This window comes from Semicossyphus pulcher, unplaced genomic scaffold, assembly GCF_022749685.1.
Source record: "Semicossyphus pulcher isolate SPU_LCO1_2020_fin unplaced genomic scaffold, fSemPul1.0.p SCAF_7, whole genome shotgun sequence".
NCBI classification, from domain to species: domain Eukaryota; kingdom Metazoa; phylum Chordata; class Actinopteri; order Labriformes; family Labridae; genus Semicossyphus; species Semicossyphus pulcher.
This window is the reverse complement of record NW_027211748.1, coordinates 338335-358638: the sequence shown is the minus strand read 5'-3', so window position 1 is coordinate 358638 and position 20304 is coordinate 338335. Positions and strand designations below refer to the sequence as shown.

Sequence of the window (20304 nt, the reverse complement as noted above, 5' to 3'; positions counted from 1 at the left end):
TAAAATGTTTCATCCATGAAACTATTTATTTCCCCTAAGGTATAGATGTCTGCCTCTGTGCCTCTGTTAGAGGTTTCAGTGTTATCAGAGTCATAGTCCTCCTCCATGTCCTCTCCATCACATGAAGCCTGACAACACCCTGTCTGAACACCTCCTGTGCTGACGGGAGCTGCCTCCTCATCATTAAGGTGGGATTCACCTTCAGCTGCTGCAGGTTTACAGCAGCTACAGACACATCACTAAACTTACCTGACTGAACATTATTTGCTGCAGACTGAGAGCTGCTCAGGTTTACAGCAGTTACAGACACATCACTAAACTTACCTGCCTGAACATTATCTGCTGCAGACTGAGAGCTACTCAGGTTTACAGCAGCTACAGACACATCACTAGACTTACCTAACTGAACATTATTTGCTGCACACACCTGCGTCTCCACAGCCTCTCTCATTGACTTATCATGTACAATAAATGATTCAGAGTTAACAGCAGGAGGAGCATAATCCACTTCTGCACCCGTCGCCGCCCCAGCAGCGGGCGCAGCCGCAGCCGAGCCTCCGCGCTTGGACGCGGCGTTAACCCGAAACAGGTCGCCAAATGGATCAGCAGCGTTAGCAGCGTTAGCAGCCTGCTTCTGCTTCTGTGGACATGCAAAGCGTTTATGTCCTACATCTCCACACTCAAAACACTTCATGCTCCCTGAGCTGGCGTACACCATATACGCGCCGTCCCCGTGTTTCACTCTGAAGGACACCTCCAGAGTGTGTGCGGGGGAGTCCAAAAACATGAACACCTGTCTCCTCAGAGACTGTACATGCTTCAGTTTGGGATCTTTACATCCCAAACTCACAGTTTTAAAGCCGCTGGCGAACTTTCCAAACCTGCGGAGCTCGTGCTCCAGCAGCTCGTTCGGTATGAAGGGCGGAACACCGGAGATGGTGATCCGCGTGGAGGGCACTGACAGCGGGGACACCTGTACAAACAAATCACGGAGCACCACACCACTCTCGATGAGTTTAAAGACCAGCGGCTCCGTCTTCATAAACACCACCACACCTTTATTCATGCGTGAGGCAAAGCACAGGTTGTCATGTCCCACCTGCTCTCCCACAGCCAGCAGAACTTCCTCCACAGACACACTCATGTCTGGGGGGACTATCCGGACTCCCTGCCGGATAGACGGAGGTGGCGTCTCGGCGGACGCCATTCCTCCAAACAAACACTCAAACCTAGCAGATCAATCTGGGAACAGTCCGCAAAAAGATTTAATAGAAATACTCTTACCTTATCACGCACATACAGCAGAAAAACACTGAAACCAGAAACCAGGTGAAAGAAACCATTCGAATTCTCCGTGCCACTCACACTCCTCCACCGCCACGCTCACACACCGGAAACGAAGAGAGGGAGAGAGAGAGGCTTGGTGTGTCAGATCCCGCAGCAGTCTAAACCTATAGCAGCATAACTATGGGCTGGTCCAAGCCTGAAGGCTCTACCTCCAACACTACTCTTAGAGACTTTAGGTACCACAAGCAGGCCTGCATCCTGGGAGCGCAATGTGCTAGAGGGGTAATATGGCACTATGAGCTCTTTAGGATATGATGGTGCCTGACCATTAAGAGCTTTGTAAGTAGGAAGAAGGATTTTAAATTATATTCTAGATTTTACAGGTAGCCAGTGCAGAAAGGCTAATACAGGAGAGATGTGCTCTCTCTTCCTAGTTCTTGTCAGCACACTTGCTGCAGCATTTTGTACCAGCTGAAGAGTTTTTAGTAACTTATTAGGGCAGCCTGATAGTAACGAGTTACAATAATCCAACCTGGAAGTAACGAATGCATGGACTATTTTTTCTGCATCGTTTTGAGACAAGATGTGTCTGATTTTTGCTATGTTGCGAAAATGAAAGAAGGCTGTCCTTGATATTTGGTTGATGTGGGAGATGAAGGACAAATCCTGATCAAACAGAACTCCCAGATTCCTAACAGTAGTGCTGGATGCCAGGCTGATGCCATCCAGGGCAGCTATATCATTAGAGAAAGAATCTCTAAGGTGTTTTGGGCCAAGCACAATAACTTCAGTTTTGTCTGAATTAAGTAGCAGAAAGTTTCTAGTCATCCAGATCTTTATGTCCTTAAGGCATGCTTCTAGTTTAGATAGCTGATTGGTTTCGTCTGGCTTCATTGATAAGTATAACTGAGTATCATCTGCATAACAATGAAAATTAATGGAGTGTTTCCTCATGATATTACCCAGAGGAAGCATATATAAGGTAAAAAGAATCGGTCCGAGCACAGAACCTTGTGGAACTCCATGACTAACTTTGGTGTGCATAGAGGACACATCATGAACATTAACAAACTGAGATCGATCTGATAGATAAGATTGAAACTAACTTAATGCACATCCTGTAATGCCAATTAAATGTTGTAGTCTCTGTAACGGGATGTGATGGTCTATCGTGTTGAAAGCGGCACTGAGATCTAACAGGACGAGTAAAGAGAGAAGTCCTCTGTCTGAAGCAGTAAGTAGATCATTTGAAACTCACACAAGGGCTGTCTCAGTGCTATGGTGGACTCTAAATCCTGACTGAAAGTCCTCAAATAAACTGTTGTTATGAAGAAAGTCACATAATTGATTAGCGACTGCTTTCTCAAGGATCTTTGAGATAAAAGGAAGGTTAGATATAGGTCTAAAGTTAACTAAGGTGCCTGAATCTAGGGTAGGCTTATTAAGTAGTGGCTTAATTACAGCTAGTTTAAAAGACTGGGGTACATAGCCAGTCGATAAAGACATATTGATCATATCTAGTAAAGAAGTGCTAATTGAGGGAAAGACTTCCTTAAGCAGCTTGGTTGGAATCAGGTCTAAAAGACAGGTTGATGGTTTAGATGAAGATATCAGAGAATTTAGCTCAGGAAGGTCAATTGGAGAAAAACAGTCAAGGTAAACATCAGGTTTTTGAGCAGTTTCCAAAGATACATCTGCACCAGTTAACGGCAGGAGGTTACAAATTTTGTCTCTAATCTTTAGGATTTTGTCATTAAAGAAGCTCATAAAATCATCACTGCTGAGGCCTATAGGATTATATGGCTCAATGGAGCTGTGACTCTCTGTCAGCCTGGCTACAGTGCTGAAAAGGTACCTGGGATTGTTTTTATGTTTTTCTATGAGAGGGGAGTAGTAGACACCTCGAGCATGCCGTAGGGCCTTCCTGTATTTATTAAGACTATTTTGCCAGAGTAAACGAGACTCTTCTGTTTTGGTGGATTGCCACATTCTTTCAAATTTACGCAACATTTGCTTGAAGTTACGAGTTTCTGAGTCATACCATGGAGCTAGCCTCTGTCGTTTAATAATCTTCTTTTTTAAGGGGGCAATCGAGTCTAGAGTACTTCTCAGCAAACCTGCAGTACTATCAACAAACTGATCAAGCTGAGAGGGACTAACATTAGCATAAGAGCTTTCTGTAGTAAACAGATGTGGTAAAGAATTAAATGCAGCTGGAATTGTTTCCTTAAATTTAGCTACAGCCCTATCAGACAAACATCTTGTGAGTACATTTTTGTTAACTGGAGAGTAGTCGGTTAATAGGACATCGAATGTTACAAAATAGTGATCTGATAAAAGAGGATTTTATGGGAAGACAATTAAGTTTTCGGTTTCAAGGCCATAAGCTACAACAAGGTCGAGGGTGTGGTTAAAGAGGCGAGTAGGCTGGTTTACACTTTGAGTGAAACCAATAGAGTCCAAAAGGGACATAAATGCCATACTAAGACTATCATTATCAACATCTACATGAATATTGAAGTCCCCTACAATAATTATTTAATCTGAACTCAGGACTTAATCTGACAAAACCCTGAGAATTCAGTTAGAAAATCAGAGTATGCGCCAGGAGGGCGGTATACTATCACAAATAAAACAGGCTGTAAAGTTTTCCAAGCTGGGTGTGAAAAACTCAGAACAAGGCTTTCAAAAGAGCAGAAACTAAGTTTTGGTCTAGGGTTGATTAGAAGACTAGAACTGAAGATAGCTGCCACTCCACCACCTCGACCAGTGTCTCGAGGAATATGAGTATTACGATGACTGGGAGGAGTGGATTCATTTAAGCTGACATATTCTTCCTGACACAGCCAAGTCTCAGTTAAAGAGAGTAAATCAATATGATAATCTGATATCAGATCGTTCACTAATAGAGCTTTAGATGACAGGGATCTGATATTCAACAGACCACATTTAATTCTCATATTTTTTGGCATAACTTCGGTTGTTGTTTTAATTTTTATTACATTTTTTTGATTTACTCCTTTTTGATTTAAGTTTGAATTAACTGTAATAAAAGGCCTGGGTTGGGGGGCAGACACAGTCTCTATAACATTAACATTGTGGCTGGGAAACTGCTCACAGGGAAGCTCAGAGGAGTGTGTAGGACTACAGCTCTGCCTCCTGGTCTCAACTCTGGTTTGTCAGGTTTTACGACTAACAAACTTAGCCATATTACGAGACAAAAGAGCTGCACCATCCAAAGTGGGATGAATGCCGTCTCTTCCGATCAGACCAGGCTTTCCCCAGAATGTCTGCCAGTTATCTATGAAGCCCACATCGTTTGCTGACCTAACAACAGATGGCAAAGGGTACCCAGAAACAGAGGGTAAAGAGTATATAGAAACAGAGGATAAAGGGTACATAGAAAAAGATGGTAATGTGTAGGATTAATTTGAATATTAATACTGTGGATGTCATTAAAGCCTTAGTGTTACTGAAATACAAACAAACTGTAACTTAAAGGGGGAATTCATTGCATTCATGTCTATATTCACATTTTAGTTCGTTAGGAAATTAATTAGGGTTATTAATTAAAATAATGTTAATGAAACATAATAACAAATGCCCACTGTCTGTGCTGTGTGTCCTTAGGTGGTGAGCCAGTCCTCTCGAATCGCAGTCCACTACTTCAAAGGCTGGTTCCTCATCGACATGGTGGCAGCCATTCCCTTTGACCTCCTCATCTACCGCTCAGGAGAGGAGGTGGTTAGGGGAGGTGGAGAGGGAGAGGTAGGGAGGAGGGAGGGAAAGAGGAAGAGGAGGGTGGGGAGAGGGACAGAGATTTGGGCGAGTAGAGAGGAAAGGATGCAGGGGAACATGGAGCAAAGAGAAAGAGGAGGAACATGTGGAGGTTGTTTATTTCTTTAATCATTTCATCCGGCCACATGATCTTACTGCTGCTCTGTTCCTCTGTACAGACCACCACTCTGATTGGCTTACTGAAGACGGCTCGGTTATTGCGACTGGTTCGTGTGGCCAGGAAGTTGGACCGTTACTCAGAGTACGGAGCAGCCGTCCTCTTCCTCCTCATGTGCACCTTCGCCCTCATCGCCCACTGGCTGGCCTGCATCTGGTACATCACTCTATAACAGTGTTTGTAACTCAGACCATAACTTTATTAACAACATGGGGCCATAACAAGCTAAACCAGACATCCATCTCATCATTGTTTTTGTATGTAAATAGAATGTACATTGATAAAGTATTAAAGATGTATTAGTAGTCTTTTCATAAAAGCCCCACTCTCAGCCGAGCTGTAGTGTGGTTAGTTTGAATAGTTGGTTCTGATTTGTTCATTGTTTAAGAGTGTGGTCCCTGCCCTCGCACTCAAGTAGCCCCTTCTTGCACTTGATTTGCTGCTTGTACTAATACCTGCATACTGACATACTGTATATTGTTGCTTGCACAGATATCCTGTCCTCTTACTTAAGCCCCTCTTCATGCACTCAGACTGCCACAATATGTCTGAGAGCAAGCACACAGTTTGAGCATAAGCAGAGTAAATCTAAGCACAAGCGGACTGTTTGATTGCAAGGTCAGGGACTTTAGGGGAAACAAAATCAAAGCCCTGCTTTGATTTCAAACTGTAAGACAGAGCTCCTGAATAAAGAAAGAAAAAATCCCCATGTTAGTTCATTTCGAGCCAAGGTGGTGTAATATTGTTAAAAATCATTAAATAAATATTGACCTAAACAACTGGGCCTATTCCATAATGGAATAGCTCTGCTCTGTGGTATGAAAGAACAAAAGGGTTGTAAAGTTTTCAAACAACTTCCGTGACACCTTTTTTTTTTTAAATACACACAAAGCAGACAACCAAACAACTAAGACAGGGTCATCATGTAGAATGCAAATATAATAATGACATTATATGAAAGTGTGTCCATGAGAGAATATAGGCTACAGGGCTTTTTAAACAGAATACATAAATAATAAAGACATCATTTTAAGGTTCATAAACAGTTTCCAGTTCTTCCGATATTATCCCCTTCTACAGTGGCATGTCTCAGAAAAAAGGTCAGTTGTTCCATACAATAGATATCTGTCCTGTTTTCTAAGTCCAGTTGGTACGTTTCCCAAGTATATTACACTAAAACTCATATCAAGCTCTGAGCTGATTATTGATCTGATCGCAGTCACCACATCTTTCCGGTAGGAAGAAATGTTAGGGCAAAAAAAATGGAAATGACCAGCTGCTATGTTCAGGTTTGTTGCTCTGTGACTTTATGATTCTTGGAGTTATAAAAAACCTTAAGTTGTTGTTCCAGGTAAATTCCCTCCATAGACCTGAGCTTGAGGTGTTGGATTGTGTCTTACATATGTTTGACCAGTCGTCCCCAGTTAGCCTTATGTTAGCATCTTTCGGGTGTTAAGAGCTTGTTTTGTTTCCAGGATCTGACTTAAGATGTCATTGTCATTATCCTACATATGTTTGCTCTCCAAAGATTTTAATTCTTCAGTCAGGCCCTTAATTTGTTTCTCTATTTCCTTTTTCTTCTGCGATGACCACATTATAAGTTTGCCTCTGAGGACTGCCTTTGCATCGTCCCACAGAGTGCTGGGAGACACAGTTCCATTATCATTGTAGGTCATACAATCCTTAAATTCTCTCTTAAAATATTTTTGACAATTAGGGTCATTTAAGAGGCTACAGTTAAGTCTCCATAGTGTCTCTTTTGGCCTGTTGTTTAGGTGTAGCATCAAATACACCCCTGAATGGTCAGAAATGTTTCTTACTCCTATATCACATTTTATAATCTCGTGTCTGTCTACATTAAACATAAAAAATAGTCAATTCTCGAGTACACATAGTGAGGGTAAGAAAAGAATCATATGGATGTAAATCTCTCCTTATGTCAATCATGCCTGTTTCTTTAAGCAGTTTTTGAAGTATAAATCTCTGATTGAATCTTTTTTGCTCTATTTGAGGAGTCAAGGGAGGGGTTCAAACTGATATCCCAGCCCCCTCCACATAATAGTACACCTGATGCTTCCACAGATATCAAATGAAAAATCTTTTGGAATAACTGTTTGTCATGTCCTGGTGGTCTGTAAACATTCAGAAGTGTAACTTCTTTATGATCAATAAGTAATTAGTAAATAACGCTCCTCTTTTCTGAAAGTTTACTTTGTTTGAAATTAATGTTGCGACACCCCTTGAGTTTCTCCTTTCAAAAGATGAGTCATATGAATTTTTAAACCCCAATTTCCTCAACTTCTCATGTTCAGTTCTTGTTAGATGCATTTCTTGCCAAAAAATGATATCTTGTTTTTCTCTCTTCATTTTAGCATTTGCTTTACTTCTTTTTATATGGCTGTATAACCCAATCACATTAAGAGAGACTACTCTATATGTTTCATGAAGCATTGTAATGGTAAAATAGAAGCGTTGCCCTGGATACCTATACGTACCAAGATGACCTGAACAAAGAACCTTCTGTCTGTAAAATAAAACTAGCCATAACAGATAAACACACACATTTACCATTAATGACTTCCATCTCTGAAGTATCAACTCAACTTTTATGTTAGGAGCGAGATCCTTAGTAACGAAAGGGGCCCTCCAAGTGCAAACCGACATCTCTGACTGGTTCAAATCAGAGCAGTGCACAAAGAGAAGCAAAACAGTTCCCAGTGTGATCTACTTAAAAAAAGATTATTACAGGAAAATTCGTTTAACCTCTTATTATAGCATATATTGCAAACCAGTTTTGTGTAAGCGTTACGCTGTAGTCTTACCAGACCTTTTCAAACTTTTACAGTCATTATACTAGTTGGCTCTCATGCAGTGTCTTCATTGCATCGAAACCCCTTTGGTTTGTACTCGATACCTTTCAGTCGTGATTCCCGATGCCGGTGTAATGTTGCACCTATTGTTTCCCAGGGAGACCGCCTTTGTCTCGCCACGGGTGCACCTTCCGCGGTGTTGTGGCCTCCAGAAGTGTCCGGGAGCAGTCCCCTTTTCATCAAGTCATCTGAGGCCTCTGGTGCGCTGTTGTAGGTGACAGGACCGGTGTCGAAAAACAGAGCTTTGCTGGGTGAAGAGTTTGGAAACGGAGCGCCTTTTCTTTTAACGCCTTTCTGATGGTGGCGTAAGCCTTTCTTTTCACAACTATCTCGGTCGTATAGTCTTGCCCAAAAAACTCTTTTTCTGTCGTACTGGGTCTCTCCTTTTTTCCACGCACTGTGCAGAACCAGGTCCTTAGTTTTATATTCCAGGAAATAGATGACCATCGACCTTGGGTTAGAACCTTGCAGGTGTTTAACTCCAAGTGAGTGGCAGTGCGAGAGGGGTTTCGGGAAGGTCTAGCTCCATTTTGATAAAGTTTTTAATGAAGTCCTGAATATTTTCTCCCTTGGCCCCTTGGACAACTCCGTGGATGTATATGTTATTTCTTCTTTCTGAGCACGCCCCCAGGTCCGTTAACTTGGATGTTGTCCTGAAGTTCCACAGTGAACGAAAGCATCTCTTTAGATTCCGCACTCCACTCCTCCACATGGGCCAGTCTCTGTTCGGTCTCCTCTACTCTGTCCGTTATTTCCTTTAAATCAGTAGCGATAACAGCTTCTGGCTAACTCCCCCTCTGAAGTCAGCCAGTTCCTTCTCAAGTTGTCCCATAGTTTAAGTAATTTTTTTTTTTTTACACCCGAACAAACCGCTTGCATTTCACTTTCACTCACGATTTATCATTTGGTTCAACATTTTGCTGCAGTTTTCCTCTAGTCTTTTGCTTATTTCCCCCTTTCATGCTACATTAAACAACTTTTTTAAATACTAGGTTTTTGTTTGGGGGGAAGTCAGACCACCTGGGAGCGCTGGGTTTATGCTGCTGCTTGATAGTCCTTCCTTTGCACCTTTTGTTTTATAAATGACATAATTAGAGAAGAGTCAATCAATCAATCAAATTTTATTTGTATAGCGCCAAATCATAACCAGGGTTATCTCAAGACACTTTACAGAAAGAGCAGGTCTAGACCGACTCTTTGTTAAGTTAGAGAGTAGAAGAGTAGATTTTTTCTGAACTTTAAAGCTGAACAGCCATCCATGAACATGCTGTACCCTGTTTATGGAAAGTATGTATAGAAAGAGTATTTTAGGTGTTTGTCTTCTGGCAGGTTTGCCATAGGTAATGTGGAGCGCACCACCTCCGCTGGGATTGGCTGGTTGGCCACTCTGGGCGACCAGCTGGGGAAGCCGTACAATGAGTCCATCATGGGGTCAGGACCTTCTATCAGAGACAAATACGTCACCGCTCTGTACTTCACCTTCAGCAGTCTGACCAGCGTCGGCTTTGGGAACGTCTCTCCAAACACCAACTCTGAGAAGATCTTCTCCATCTGCGTCATGCTCATCGGAGGTGAGTTCTCCTCTAAACAACATCAGCAAAGATCAAGTAACAGCAGTTTGAAATAAGAACTGCCTCTGTAAAGAGTTGTTATGACTTTACATGGCTTAGTCTCAGACAATCTGGTGAAGGAAAAGGCCCATTTATGACCAATGGATCGTTATTGCCTCAGTGAAGGAGTTTAAGTATCTCCATCTTGTCGGCAGCCGACGTTTCCTCTTGCAGGGTGTCTGGGCTCGGCCTGAGGGAGAGGGTGAGGAGCTCAGACATCTGGAGCTTGAAGAAGAGCTGCTGCTGCTTCAAACTGTAAAGAGCTCTTTAGTTCGTGTGGGCATTTAATCAGGATCCTCCTGGGCAATTCCCTTTAGACTTAGACTTAGACTTAGACTCAACTTTATTGATCCCTTTGGGATGACTCCCTCTGGGAAATTCAGTCTCCAGCAGCTTATACAGTACAATACAATAGGAAAGAATCAGCACACAGAGGGTAAAAAATAAAGATCAAAATATATATATCTATCGATATATATATATATATATAAAAAAGTACAAAATTAGATAACAAAATATATAAAATATACACTCTTAGAAAATGTACAAGTAAACAGTGGGTAATAGTTCAATTAAACTAAATTAGGTTATTGCACTGTGGTATTAGGTTATTGCACTGTGGTGAGAGATTATTGCACATTGACAGATTTTTATTGCACATATGACCCTTTGAGAAATAAATAAATATTACTATTGAATAAAAGAAGTTAACTACTATTAACTTTGTGAGCTGAATTAGTGGCTACCGCTTGTGAGAGAGTCTGTCCCTGTTACCTCCTCCCCCTAAGTGAGGAGTTGTACAGCCTGATGGCATGAGGGACAAAGGAGTTCTTCAGTCGGTTAGTCCTGCACTTTGGAAGGAGCAGTCTCTCACTGAAGCACTTTGGAAGGAGCAGTCTCTCACTGAATTTAGAGGTTCTCCCTTCATTTAACTGAAAAGAAGACAGACCTAGGACACCATGCTGGATTACACTTTATGTCTAACGGCGGGAACACGCCGGACGCCGAAGCGCCGCGAATAGCCGCGGAGCGGAGCCCGTTTCCTTTCGGCGCCCATGTTAACCGATTGTGTCGTTCACACCAGACGCGCCGCGGCGAGCACCTCCGCGGCCAGTCAAAACACACACGCAAACAGACAGAGAGAGCAAGAGAGAGAGAGCATGATTAAAAAACAGCTCCAAATGTGAGTAAACGACAGCTGAGGAGCAGAGGTGCTTGTCGACCAGCGCGGAGAAATGCGAGTCTGGTGTGAACGGAAGTGCTCCGGCTCGCGCGCGATTTTCGTTGCGCGGCGCTTCGCAGTGCTTCGGCATCCAGTGTGTCCCCGGCGTAATCTGGAAACTCCAGGAACGCTGGATGTGGAACATGTTGCTGGAGAGAGGGACACCTGGGCTCACCTGCTCAGCATGTTGCCTCCCACCCTCTAGCCCTGGAAGAAAGTGGATGGATGGTTTGAACCAAGGAAATAAATGATCATCATATTGTTACAGATAGTTAACTGTTGATCCACAGGTGTAAATGTGGATAACTATTAGGGTCATTGCATAAAATGTAACTCATACAAAGTGTCTCTGTTTGCGTCCGTCCTCCAGCTCTGATGTATGCCAGCATCTTTGGTAATGTGTCAGCCATCATCCAGCGGCTGTACTCTGGTACGGCTCGCTACCACGCCCAGATGATGAGAGTCCGCGAGTTCATCCGCTTCCACCAGATCCCCAACCCTCTGAGACAGCGCCTCGAGGAGTACTTCCAACACGCCTGGTCCTATACTAACGGGATCGACATGAACGCCGTGAGTACGAGAGACTCTCATCGAACACTGAGACACTGTTTTTATGTTCTAGCTTTTTTTATTGTAATTAGTTGTTTTCTCCATATATGTCATGGTACTTGTGCTTGTTTGCTCTAACATCTAAAATTCTGCTGTGTATATCTTAAAGTAATTCTGACACTTTATTCTAATTCTCTCCTTCTCTGTAAATGTATAAGAAAACTTTATTAAGGGATCATGTGATCATCACAATTTACACAGGCCTTCAGTCAAAAAGAAGTCACACCAGCAGATGTCTTGGGGATATTTGTAGGTATCTATCTACCTGTGCCCTGCTTCTCCTCCAGGTACTGAAAGGTTTCCCAGAGTGTCTGCAGGCAGACATTTGTCTCCACCTCAACAGGTCACTGCTGCAGAACTGTAAGGCTTTCAAAGGTAATGACATGTAACATCATACATACTAATGTAATGTTATTTAAAGGTAACTATTTGTGAAATATTCATACTGTATGAGCTCGTAGAAAGCTTGTTGAAGATAAGCTGAGGAAACATGGCTCTTGTAATGTGTTTTTGATGTTGTCCAGGATCCACGAAGGGCTGTCTGAGGGCTCTGGCCATGCGGTTTAAGACCACCCACGCCCCCCCTGGTGACACACTGGTCCACGCTGGAGACCTGATATCAGCTTTGTACTTCATCTCCAGAGGCTCCATCGAGATCCTCAGAGGAGACGTGGTGGTGGCCATACTGGGTAGGTGATCACATGACACGCAGGTACAGTATGTCTGTCATCAGGTTCTCATAAATATATCCAATTCTTTGATCATATGATGAATTCAGATGTTCCTCCTACAGGGAAGAACGATATCTTCGGGGAGCCCATCAACCTGTCCGCTCTGCCAGGAAAGTCCAGCGCTGATGTCCGAGCTCTGACCTACTGTGACCTGCACAAAATCTGCAGAGATGAGATGATGGAGGTATCACATGTTATACAAAGTCAGTGAAAGGCTGATCAAGTTGAAGGTCTCACGTGGTCAGCGTGATAAACACAGCACATAAACAGTACATGTTACCTTTCACAAACTGTTGATATTTTTTGACCTTGTACTGAAGCTGGTTTTCTCTGTGTGTGCAGGTTCTGGACATGTATCCTGAGTTTTGTAAATATTTCTGGTCAAACTTGGAGATCACCTTTAACCTCAGAGAGGTATGTAGCGCATTTGACAGCCTCAAAATTTACGATAATAGATTTAATGTAAGGTTATTGTATATGTTGTTGTATGAAATGTATATTTTTCAACTGGAGGCTCAATACAATGTGAAGTTAACTACAGATACTCACAGAATCAGAATCAGTAATACTTTACCAATCCCCTGGGGGAAATTCAGCCGTTTCAGTTGCTCTGACACAGAGAAAGCATCGAGAAATATATGGAATAAAAATTAAAAATAGTTATATATACTAATATATACTAATAAAATAGAAGTCAGAAAAATGTCAAATAAGTGCATTCTACACAACAAATCAGAGATGAAGATTCAATGCTGAGAAGTGGATCTGATTTAAATATAACTGCCAGAATAAAGTTTGATGAAAAAGAAAAGTCAGAGAGTCCAGCTCCACCCCCACAGTGTCACCGGCCTTGTTCAGTTTGTTCAGTCTGTTGGCGTGAGCAACCCTCAGCCTGCTGCCCCAGTACACACTAGCAAACAGAATAGCACTAGCCACAACAGACTCATAGAACATCCTCAGCATCGTCCTGCAGATGTTAAAGGACCTCAGCCTCCTCAGAAAGTAGAGGTGGCTCAGGCCAGTTTATCATTCTGATACATCATTGTGAAACAAGCCAGTAAGCTTGTCTTAACAAAGTGACTCAACGCAGAGGTAAAAACCTAACCTGCTCTGTACACAGTTCTAAAACACAGAGGCCATCAGAGCAATCATCACTTTGTTTGGTTTTATTTTAACAGCATGCTGGATTTGTATTTAGCATACGATTTGATCGTGGCAATGATCTGTTCATCTAACCCCTAGAGATCATATAACAAAGTAAAAATAAATCAAACAATGATCATGTATTGTGTTAATAGACCCCTATTTCTATTCTCAACCATGCATTAACATATTAGGGGGAAAAAATCCTAGCCTAACCCTAACCTCAACCGAGCCAATGAGACTGGAGTTAGACTCAACTTTATTGATCCCGTTAGCCCGGGCCGATGAGAGTGGAGTTAGCCCGAGCCAATGAGACTGGAGTTAGCCTGAGCCGATGAGAGTGGAGTGAGCCCGAGCCTGAGCCGATGAGAGTGGAGTTAGCCTTAGCCGATGAGAGAGGAGTGAGCCCGAGCCCGAGCCCGAGCCCGAGCCGATGAGAGAGGAGTTAGCCTGAGCCAATGAGAGTGGAGTTAGCCCGAGCCGATGAGAGAGGAGTTAGCCCGAGCCGATGAGAGTGGAGTAAGCCTGAGCCGATGAGAGAGGAGAAGGGTTATAGCGGTGAAAATAAAAAGGAGAACATTTGAGCTTGAGACATGACTGAAAGCAAAACAACAAACCTAACACTAGGTACCCCCAAGCACTTTTTCTGTATTACTTTGGCCAACTTTGAAGCTCAGTAGCGTCTGTATCCTTGTTCTTGTTAATGGGTAGATGACGTCATCACTTTATATCTCTATAGGTGCATGCAATGACACCATGCGACAAAGCCAGATAGATGCTCTAATAACAGGTTGCACCTGGGATGCTGTGAGCACTGTTAAATGTGTTATTTTTACTTGCAGTCTTTTGTACGCACAGAACTCAAGTCTTTCTATCCCTCATCATCAATTTCAGCATTTGTGTTTGGATAAATAAAAGACTGTCAGACTATAAAAGTTGTGTAATTGGTAAAGTCCACTGTCCCCCATGCGCTCTCTCTCACGCTCACACACTCACTCTCTCTGTCTCTCTGTCTCTATATCTCACACAATCACTCTCTCTGTCTCTCTGTCTCTCTCTCTCTGTCTCTCTCTCTCTCTCACACACACACTCACTCACTCTCTCTGTCTCTCTCTCTCGCTCTGTCTCACACGCTCACTCTCTCTGTCTCTCTCTCTCGCTCTGTCTCACACGCTCACTCTCTCTTTCTCTCTCTCTCGCTCTGTCTCACATACGCTTACTCTCTCTGTCTCTCTCTCTCTCGCTCACTCTCTCTGTCTCTCTCTCTCTCTCTCTCTCTCTCTCTCACTTTGTCTCCCACACGCTCACTTTCTCTCTCTCTGTGAGGTGCAGAGGCAATAATATCTAAACCGATGACAATAAATACTTTGGGATTGCTTGCCACGCTTATTTACCATTTATAGCTTTTACTGCCTACCTACACTGTGCGAGCTGTGCGCTCTGTTGGCACGGTGCCATCTTGCGCCCTCTGTTTCCTGTTCTCTTCAAAAGAGAAATAGGATCTGTACGTCTTAGTGTTTGTTCCGTCGGCTCAGTTCGGGAACTTTTGCAGTGAGGAGCTCCGGGTGTCTCAGAAGGCAGGACCGGGTCACACTCGGGCTCCGGTTCTAGCTCCAGTTCTGGCTCAGAATCAGACGCGTCACGTCACTTTGTCTGCAGTGTCAGCTTTCCATTTTCACACAATAATCTCCATGTCACCTGATGTGAATCTATAAAGCATTTTTAACCTTTCCTAAATAATAACACTGCCTACAATTATTCACTTGTATTGTGCTAAATCCAGATGAGTGATTATAAGTGCTTGTGTGCATAATTAGTTCTGATGTCCGAGCCATTGTCTCGGTGCGCTTATCAGGCCATTACGCAAGCGTCTATTCACCTCCTGCAGAGGAAAATACCAACGCTCAACAACGTCACCCAGCGGCTGGGGGGGTCGTTGAGGGTGAAAAACAACAACAAAAGGCATCTATCTGTTTTTCTAAATGTAATGACATCATTGTGACGATGCAGGCATGCGCAGGACAGGTATTTAGGAGAAGTCAGGGCAGGAAGGAAATGTGTCACACATAATGACAGAATCATTTACATTTTTTCTACCACAACGCCGAATGACGTTGTCCATGGCGGTTCTAGTGCTAAACATGAGCAAGAGACCCGCCGATTGCCGGGTGCTCAGCGAGACGTCCGTGACGAGCTTTCAAGAAACAACACCAGGGGGCAACACCCAAGAAACTGACAATGTATTTGTGCCGGATCCAGTCGCTTCCCATTTACATGTTGCAGGAGGAATGGCCTTTAGAGGCAGGAGGCGTCTGGGGATATGTGTTTAATCATAGCGCAAATTAACTTCGTTTTTACCAATTGGAGCAAGGGGAAACTTTTGGACCCCTCACAGGGAAAGCAACGATCACTTCCACGGACTGGGCGGTGTTAAATCTGGTGGGTAAAAACAATCTCGGAGTAACCATGGTACAACCAACGGCTGAGCAGCAGCAGCAGTGACCCTCAATAATCCAAAGATTTGAAGAAAAGGAACCTGCCACAGAAGACAGACACACACAACCGTACGAGTGAAAGAGGAGTTTCCATCTCCAACAAAGGGTCATCGGAAAAATGTTTTAACCAGCAGCGCGTGGGAGACGAAAAGTTAAATGGATATGGTAAATGTACTGTACTTATATAGCGCTTTTCTAGTCTTTACGACCACTCAAAGCTGCTTTTCCCTTACATTTCACATTCACCCATTCACACACTGATGGCAGAGGCTGCTACGTAAAGTGCCCAACTGTCAATCAGATATCACATTCATACCCGTTGGCTATGCCACCGGGAGCAATTTGGGGTTCAGTATCTTGCCCAAGGACACTTTGACATGTAGCCTGAGGGAGCTGGGGATCGGACCTCCTACCTTCCGATTGAAAGACGACCGACTCTACCACTGAGCCATAGACACAGATACTAGTCCAAGATCCTCACCCCTACCAAGCACACCTTGGGGATCTACCTCTCTACCGGCTACACCCGAAGGCCCTTTGTCTTCTTCATCTTCTTCAGCAGACTCATGGCCAAGTCCCTCACCACCCAGCTCTCTCCCAGGAGCAGAGGCAAGTGAAATGGATGGGTTGCTGTCTTTCCATTTTCTGAACACGGTGAGAGCCGTGGTGGTTGAACTGTTGAGCAATGTTCTGGATAAACATAAACACGAAGCCTGTTTCGGATGTAAAGTGGAACATCCAAGTCAGCTCCAACACCAATGTTGTGATGTGGTTCCACACTATTACTACAGACAACATGGCGAGTTGATGAAAAGACTTTGGACACCTCGTTTTATTCCTGCCATCCAACTGACGTCATACCACATCCAGGTGTCTGAAGACAGGATCCACAGTGCTTCCAAGGCCAGTCTTCACAGTCTCAAAAGATTGAGAAACATCGAAGACAAAATTGAAATGGTTCACGACAAGCTGATTGGAAGAGACGAAACCATGAATTGGGTGTTGGCTAAAGCTGTGGACCTTTGGGAAGGGAATGATGTGTAATTATTGTAGACATTTTTTGTCATATATAGAGGACCAAATAGTCATTCTTCATTTAGTTCGTGTTTTGGATCAGTTGATTTAAAACAGGGCGAGTGATGTTTAGCCCTCATCAGAAATGTCGAAGTCTGTAGACTCAAGGAGATTTTGAAAATTGTTAGATCCCATTCTGTATGCCATGGAAAGAGATTGATGAGTAAAGAGTCTGGTTTGAAAGTGTATAATTTGTTTACTTTATATGCTTTGTTTATAGATGTGTTGTTCAAAACAACCCGTGTCTGTCTTAGTGCAAACCTAAAATGTTGTTCCTAAAATGTTCTTTGACTTCTTGTACATATATTATAATAAAATGTAATCCTTAAAAAAAAAAATGTCTTTGCCTCTGTTTGTCAGAATCTCCCTCGAGGTCTGGCTCCTGAGGAAGAGATTTTCATTTTCAACCAAGCAGTGACGAGTACACGTAATGAAGTCTGGAATACTCTGCATTCAGAATAGAAATGCTCCAAGACAAATTCATCGGTCGGCTCCTTTCCCAGAGATACATGATGACTTGAATGGTAGTACCATCTGCCAGAGGCTGTTATTAGAGAGCATCTATCTGGCTTTGTCGTAAGGTGTCATTGCATGCACCTATAGAGATGTAAAGTGATGATGTCATTGGCCCATTAACAAGAACAAGGATACAGACAAAGTCGAAGTTGGCCAAAGTAATACAGAAAAAAAGTGCTTGGCGGTTCTAGTGTTAGGTTTGTTTTTTTGCTTTCAGTAATGTCTCAAGCTCAAATGTTCTCCTTTTTATTTTTACCTCTCTAACCCTTCTCCTCTCTCATTGGCTCAGGCTAACTCCACTCTCATCGGCTTGGGCTAACTCCTCTCTCATTAGCTCAGGCTAACTCCTCTCTCATCGGCTCGGGCTAACTCCTCTTTCATAGGTTCGGCCTAACTCCACTCTCATCGGCTCGGGCTCGGGCTCGGGCTCACTCCTCTCTCATCGGCTCAGGCTAACTCCTCTCTCATCGGCTCGGGCTAACTCCAGTCTCATTGGCTCGGTTGAGGTTAGGGTTAGGCTAGGATTTTTTTCCCCTAATATGTTAATGCATGGTTGAGAATAGAAATAGGGGTCTAGTAACACAATGCATGATCATTGTTTGATTTATTTTTACTTTGTTATATGATCTGTAGGGGTTAGATGAACAGATCATTGCCACAATCAAATCGTATGCTAAATACAAATCCAGCATGCTGTTAAAATAAAACCAAACAAAGTGATGAATGCTCTGATGGCCATGATGTTTAAAACTGTGTACAGAGCAGTTTAGGTTTTTACCTCTGCGTTGAGTCACTTTGTTAAGACAAGCTTACTGGCTTGTTTCACAATGATGTATTAGAATGGTATTGATCCTCTCATCTTGTTAAGAAATCATGTTTAGCAGAGGAAATTAAAAATAACCCTGACTGCCATTAAACACAGTGTACATATTTTGTATGAACAGCGATAAAGATGAACTGTAGATACAGTGATTGTTTTCAAATTAAAAAACGCATATCTAAGTGTTTCCACTGACGAGATAGTTTTGGTTGCTCAAGGTTTTCATGGTGGCACTGACAACAATCATTAAACTTGTGTATTACTGAATATGATATACAAATATATAAAATCCTTTCATTTAGTTTTATAATATATTCATCAGGTCAGGGAGGAATATGCTTCCAGAAACCGTCGCCTGTGTATGTTGATAGACACATCACCGTCTCTGAAGGAGAGGCCCTTTCCAAAGTGTTCTCACATACAGATGTACTGCTCCTCCTATCAGGGACAGACTTTCTGATGGGAACAATTTTGTGAATATTCCAACTATATTCAGCTATGTTTATAAACACAGTGAAAACGACTTATTGTGATCATAATTACTTTCATCAACAGCTTTTTTGTTTCAAAGACCTGCAGACAGAATCTTTCCTTTTTTTTAAATGTGCCCACAGTAAGGTAACCACTAACAGTATTTATCTGGCACATGGAAAGGTAAAGTAAAAGTACCTTTTTATAAACTCTACTCTCAGGACACTTGTGCTTGCACACTAAAATCATCACAGGAAAGTCATTTTCTGTAAACAAAAAATGATGTGTCCTCGAAGGTTATGATAACCCTTTTGACTATGATCCAAAGAGATGCAATACTTTATGCAGTCTACTCAGCCAATGAATAATAATTTTGTTTTGGTGCTCATATTGTTGTTGTTTGGGTTTATCTTATATGGGGTCTTAAAGAAGACTTCCTATGATAAGGTGTCTTTGTAGTTTATCATAATGAAAGTAATGTCACTTGTCAGGAGTGCATCAAGAGTAAGTGTGAAATTCAGTTTAGGATTAAGGGAGTGTGTGTTTAAGTTGTTTTTCAACTTTTGTAATGTTTTCTTTTTCTTGGTTGTTGGAACCTGGGTTATAAGTTAAGCCAACCAACACAGAGTTTACCTGAACACAAGCTAAGCAGGTAAAGCATTGTTAAATTAAATTCTAAAAGGTCAAGTGTCATTCAGTGCAGGAAAAGATGAGAATTTCTGTCTGTATGGACAGTTCAAGTGCTGACTAATTTTTCAGTTTTAGACTGCAACGTTCAGAAAAAAACTTGATACACAAATTAATAAATCTGTTACTCGTGATTCTGAGACAAGCTGTATGTAGTTCATCACTATTATAATAACCATCAAAAATGCTAATATACTAGAGAAATGATAAATGTTGACAAGTTTACCATATTGGGATATGTGAAACCCATAAAGAGAAATAGCTGCTAAGTATCAGTGTAAACCTAATGCAGCATTTATGCACACTATAGTCACTAATTTGCATCATCCAATAGCCCTCAAATAGGCCATTTTTTGCTAATGAATGTATAATGTCAGAACTGTTCAGCTTGACTGTAGTTAATGCTTTTTTATAAAGGCTACCATCTGTGTCACAAAGATTAACATGTACATGTGTAAAGAGATGGTTTAACATTTTTCTCTTATGATGCAGAATCTTAAATTTGAAACTGAGAGTTTGCACAAAGTTGAAGGCACACAACCCATGCTGCATTATTGTCACATTGATACTTTATTTTAAGAATGAAAATAAACATACAGTTAAAATAACTTTCAACAAAATATAATTATTATTCAGAACCAATCTCAATTGTTAAGAAGTATAGAATGAAACACAATGATTAGAATGAAACAGTATAACATTCAGAGAAAATACATTACTCAACAGGGAATGCTGGAAATTCATGTGAGGTGCAGGATGAACCTCCGCGCAACCTGAACCTCTCTTAAAATACATAGATGGTTTGTTTAATTGG

The 20304-nt window shown here is 42.2% G+C and overlaps 1 protein-coding gene across 1 annotated transcript in view; it reads left to right on the top strand.

The window, feature by feature from the left end:
- The window catches only part of LOC138611130 (voltage-gated inwardly rectifying potassium channel KCNH6-like), a 141878-nt gene that overhangs the window by 106774 nt on the left and 14800 nt on the right, over positions 1 to 20304 (top strand). The window contains exons 10-17 of the mRNA XM_069684082.1: positions 4918 to 5055; positions 5244 to 5398; positions 9442 to 9683; positions 11315 to 11514; positions 11841 to 11928; positions 12078 to 12242; positions 12347 to 12468; positions 12627 to 12698. Coding sequence (XP_069540183.1) covers positions 4918 to 5055; positions 5244 to 5398; positions 9442 to 9683; positions 11315 to 11514; positions 11841 to 11928; positions 12078 to 12242; positions 12347 to 12468; positions 12627 to 12698 — 1182 coding nt within the window. The remainder of the gene's footprint in view (positions 1 to 4917; positions 5056 to 5243; positions 5399 to 9441; positions 9684 to 11314; positions 11515 to 11840; positions 11929 to 12077; positions 12243 to 12346; positions 12469 to 12626; positions 12699 to 20304) is intronic.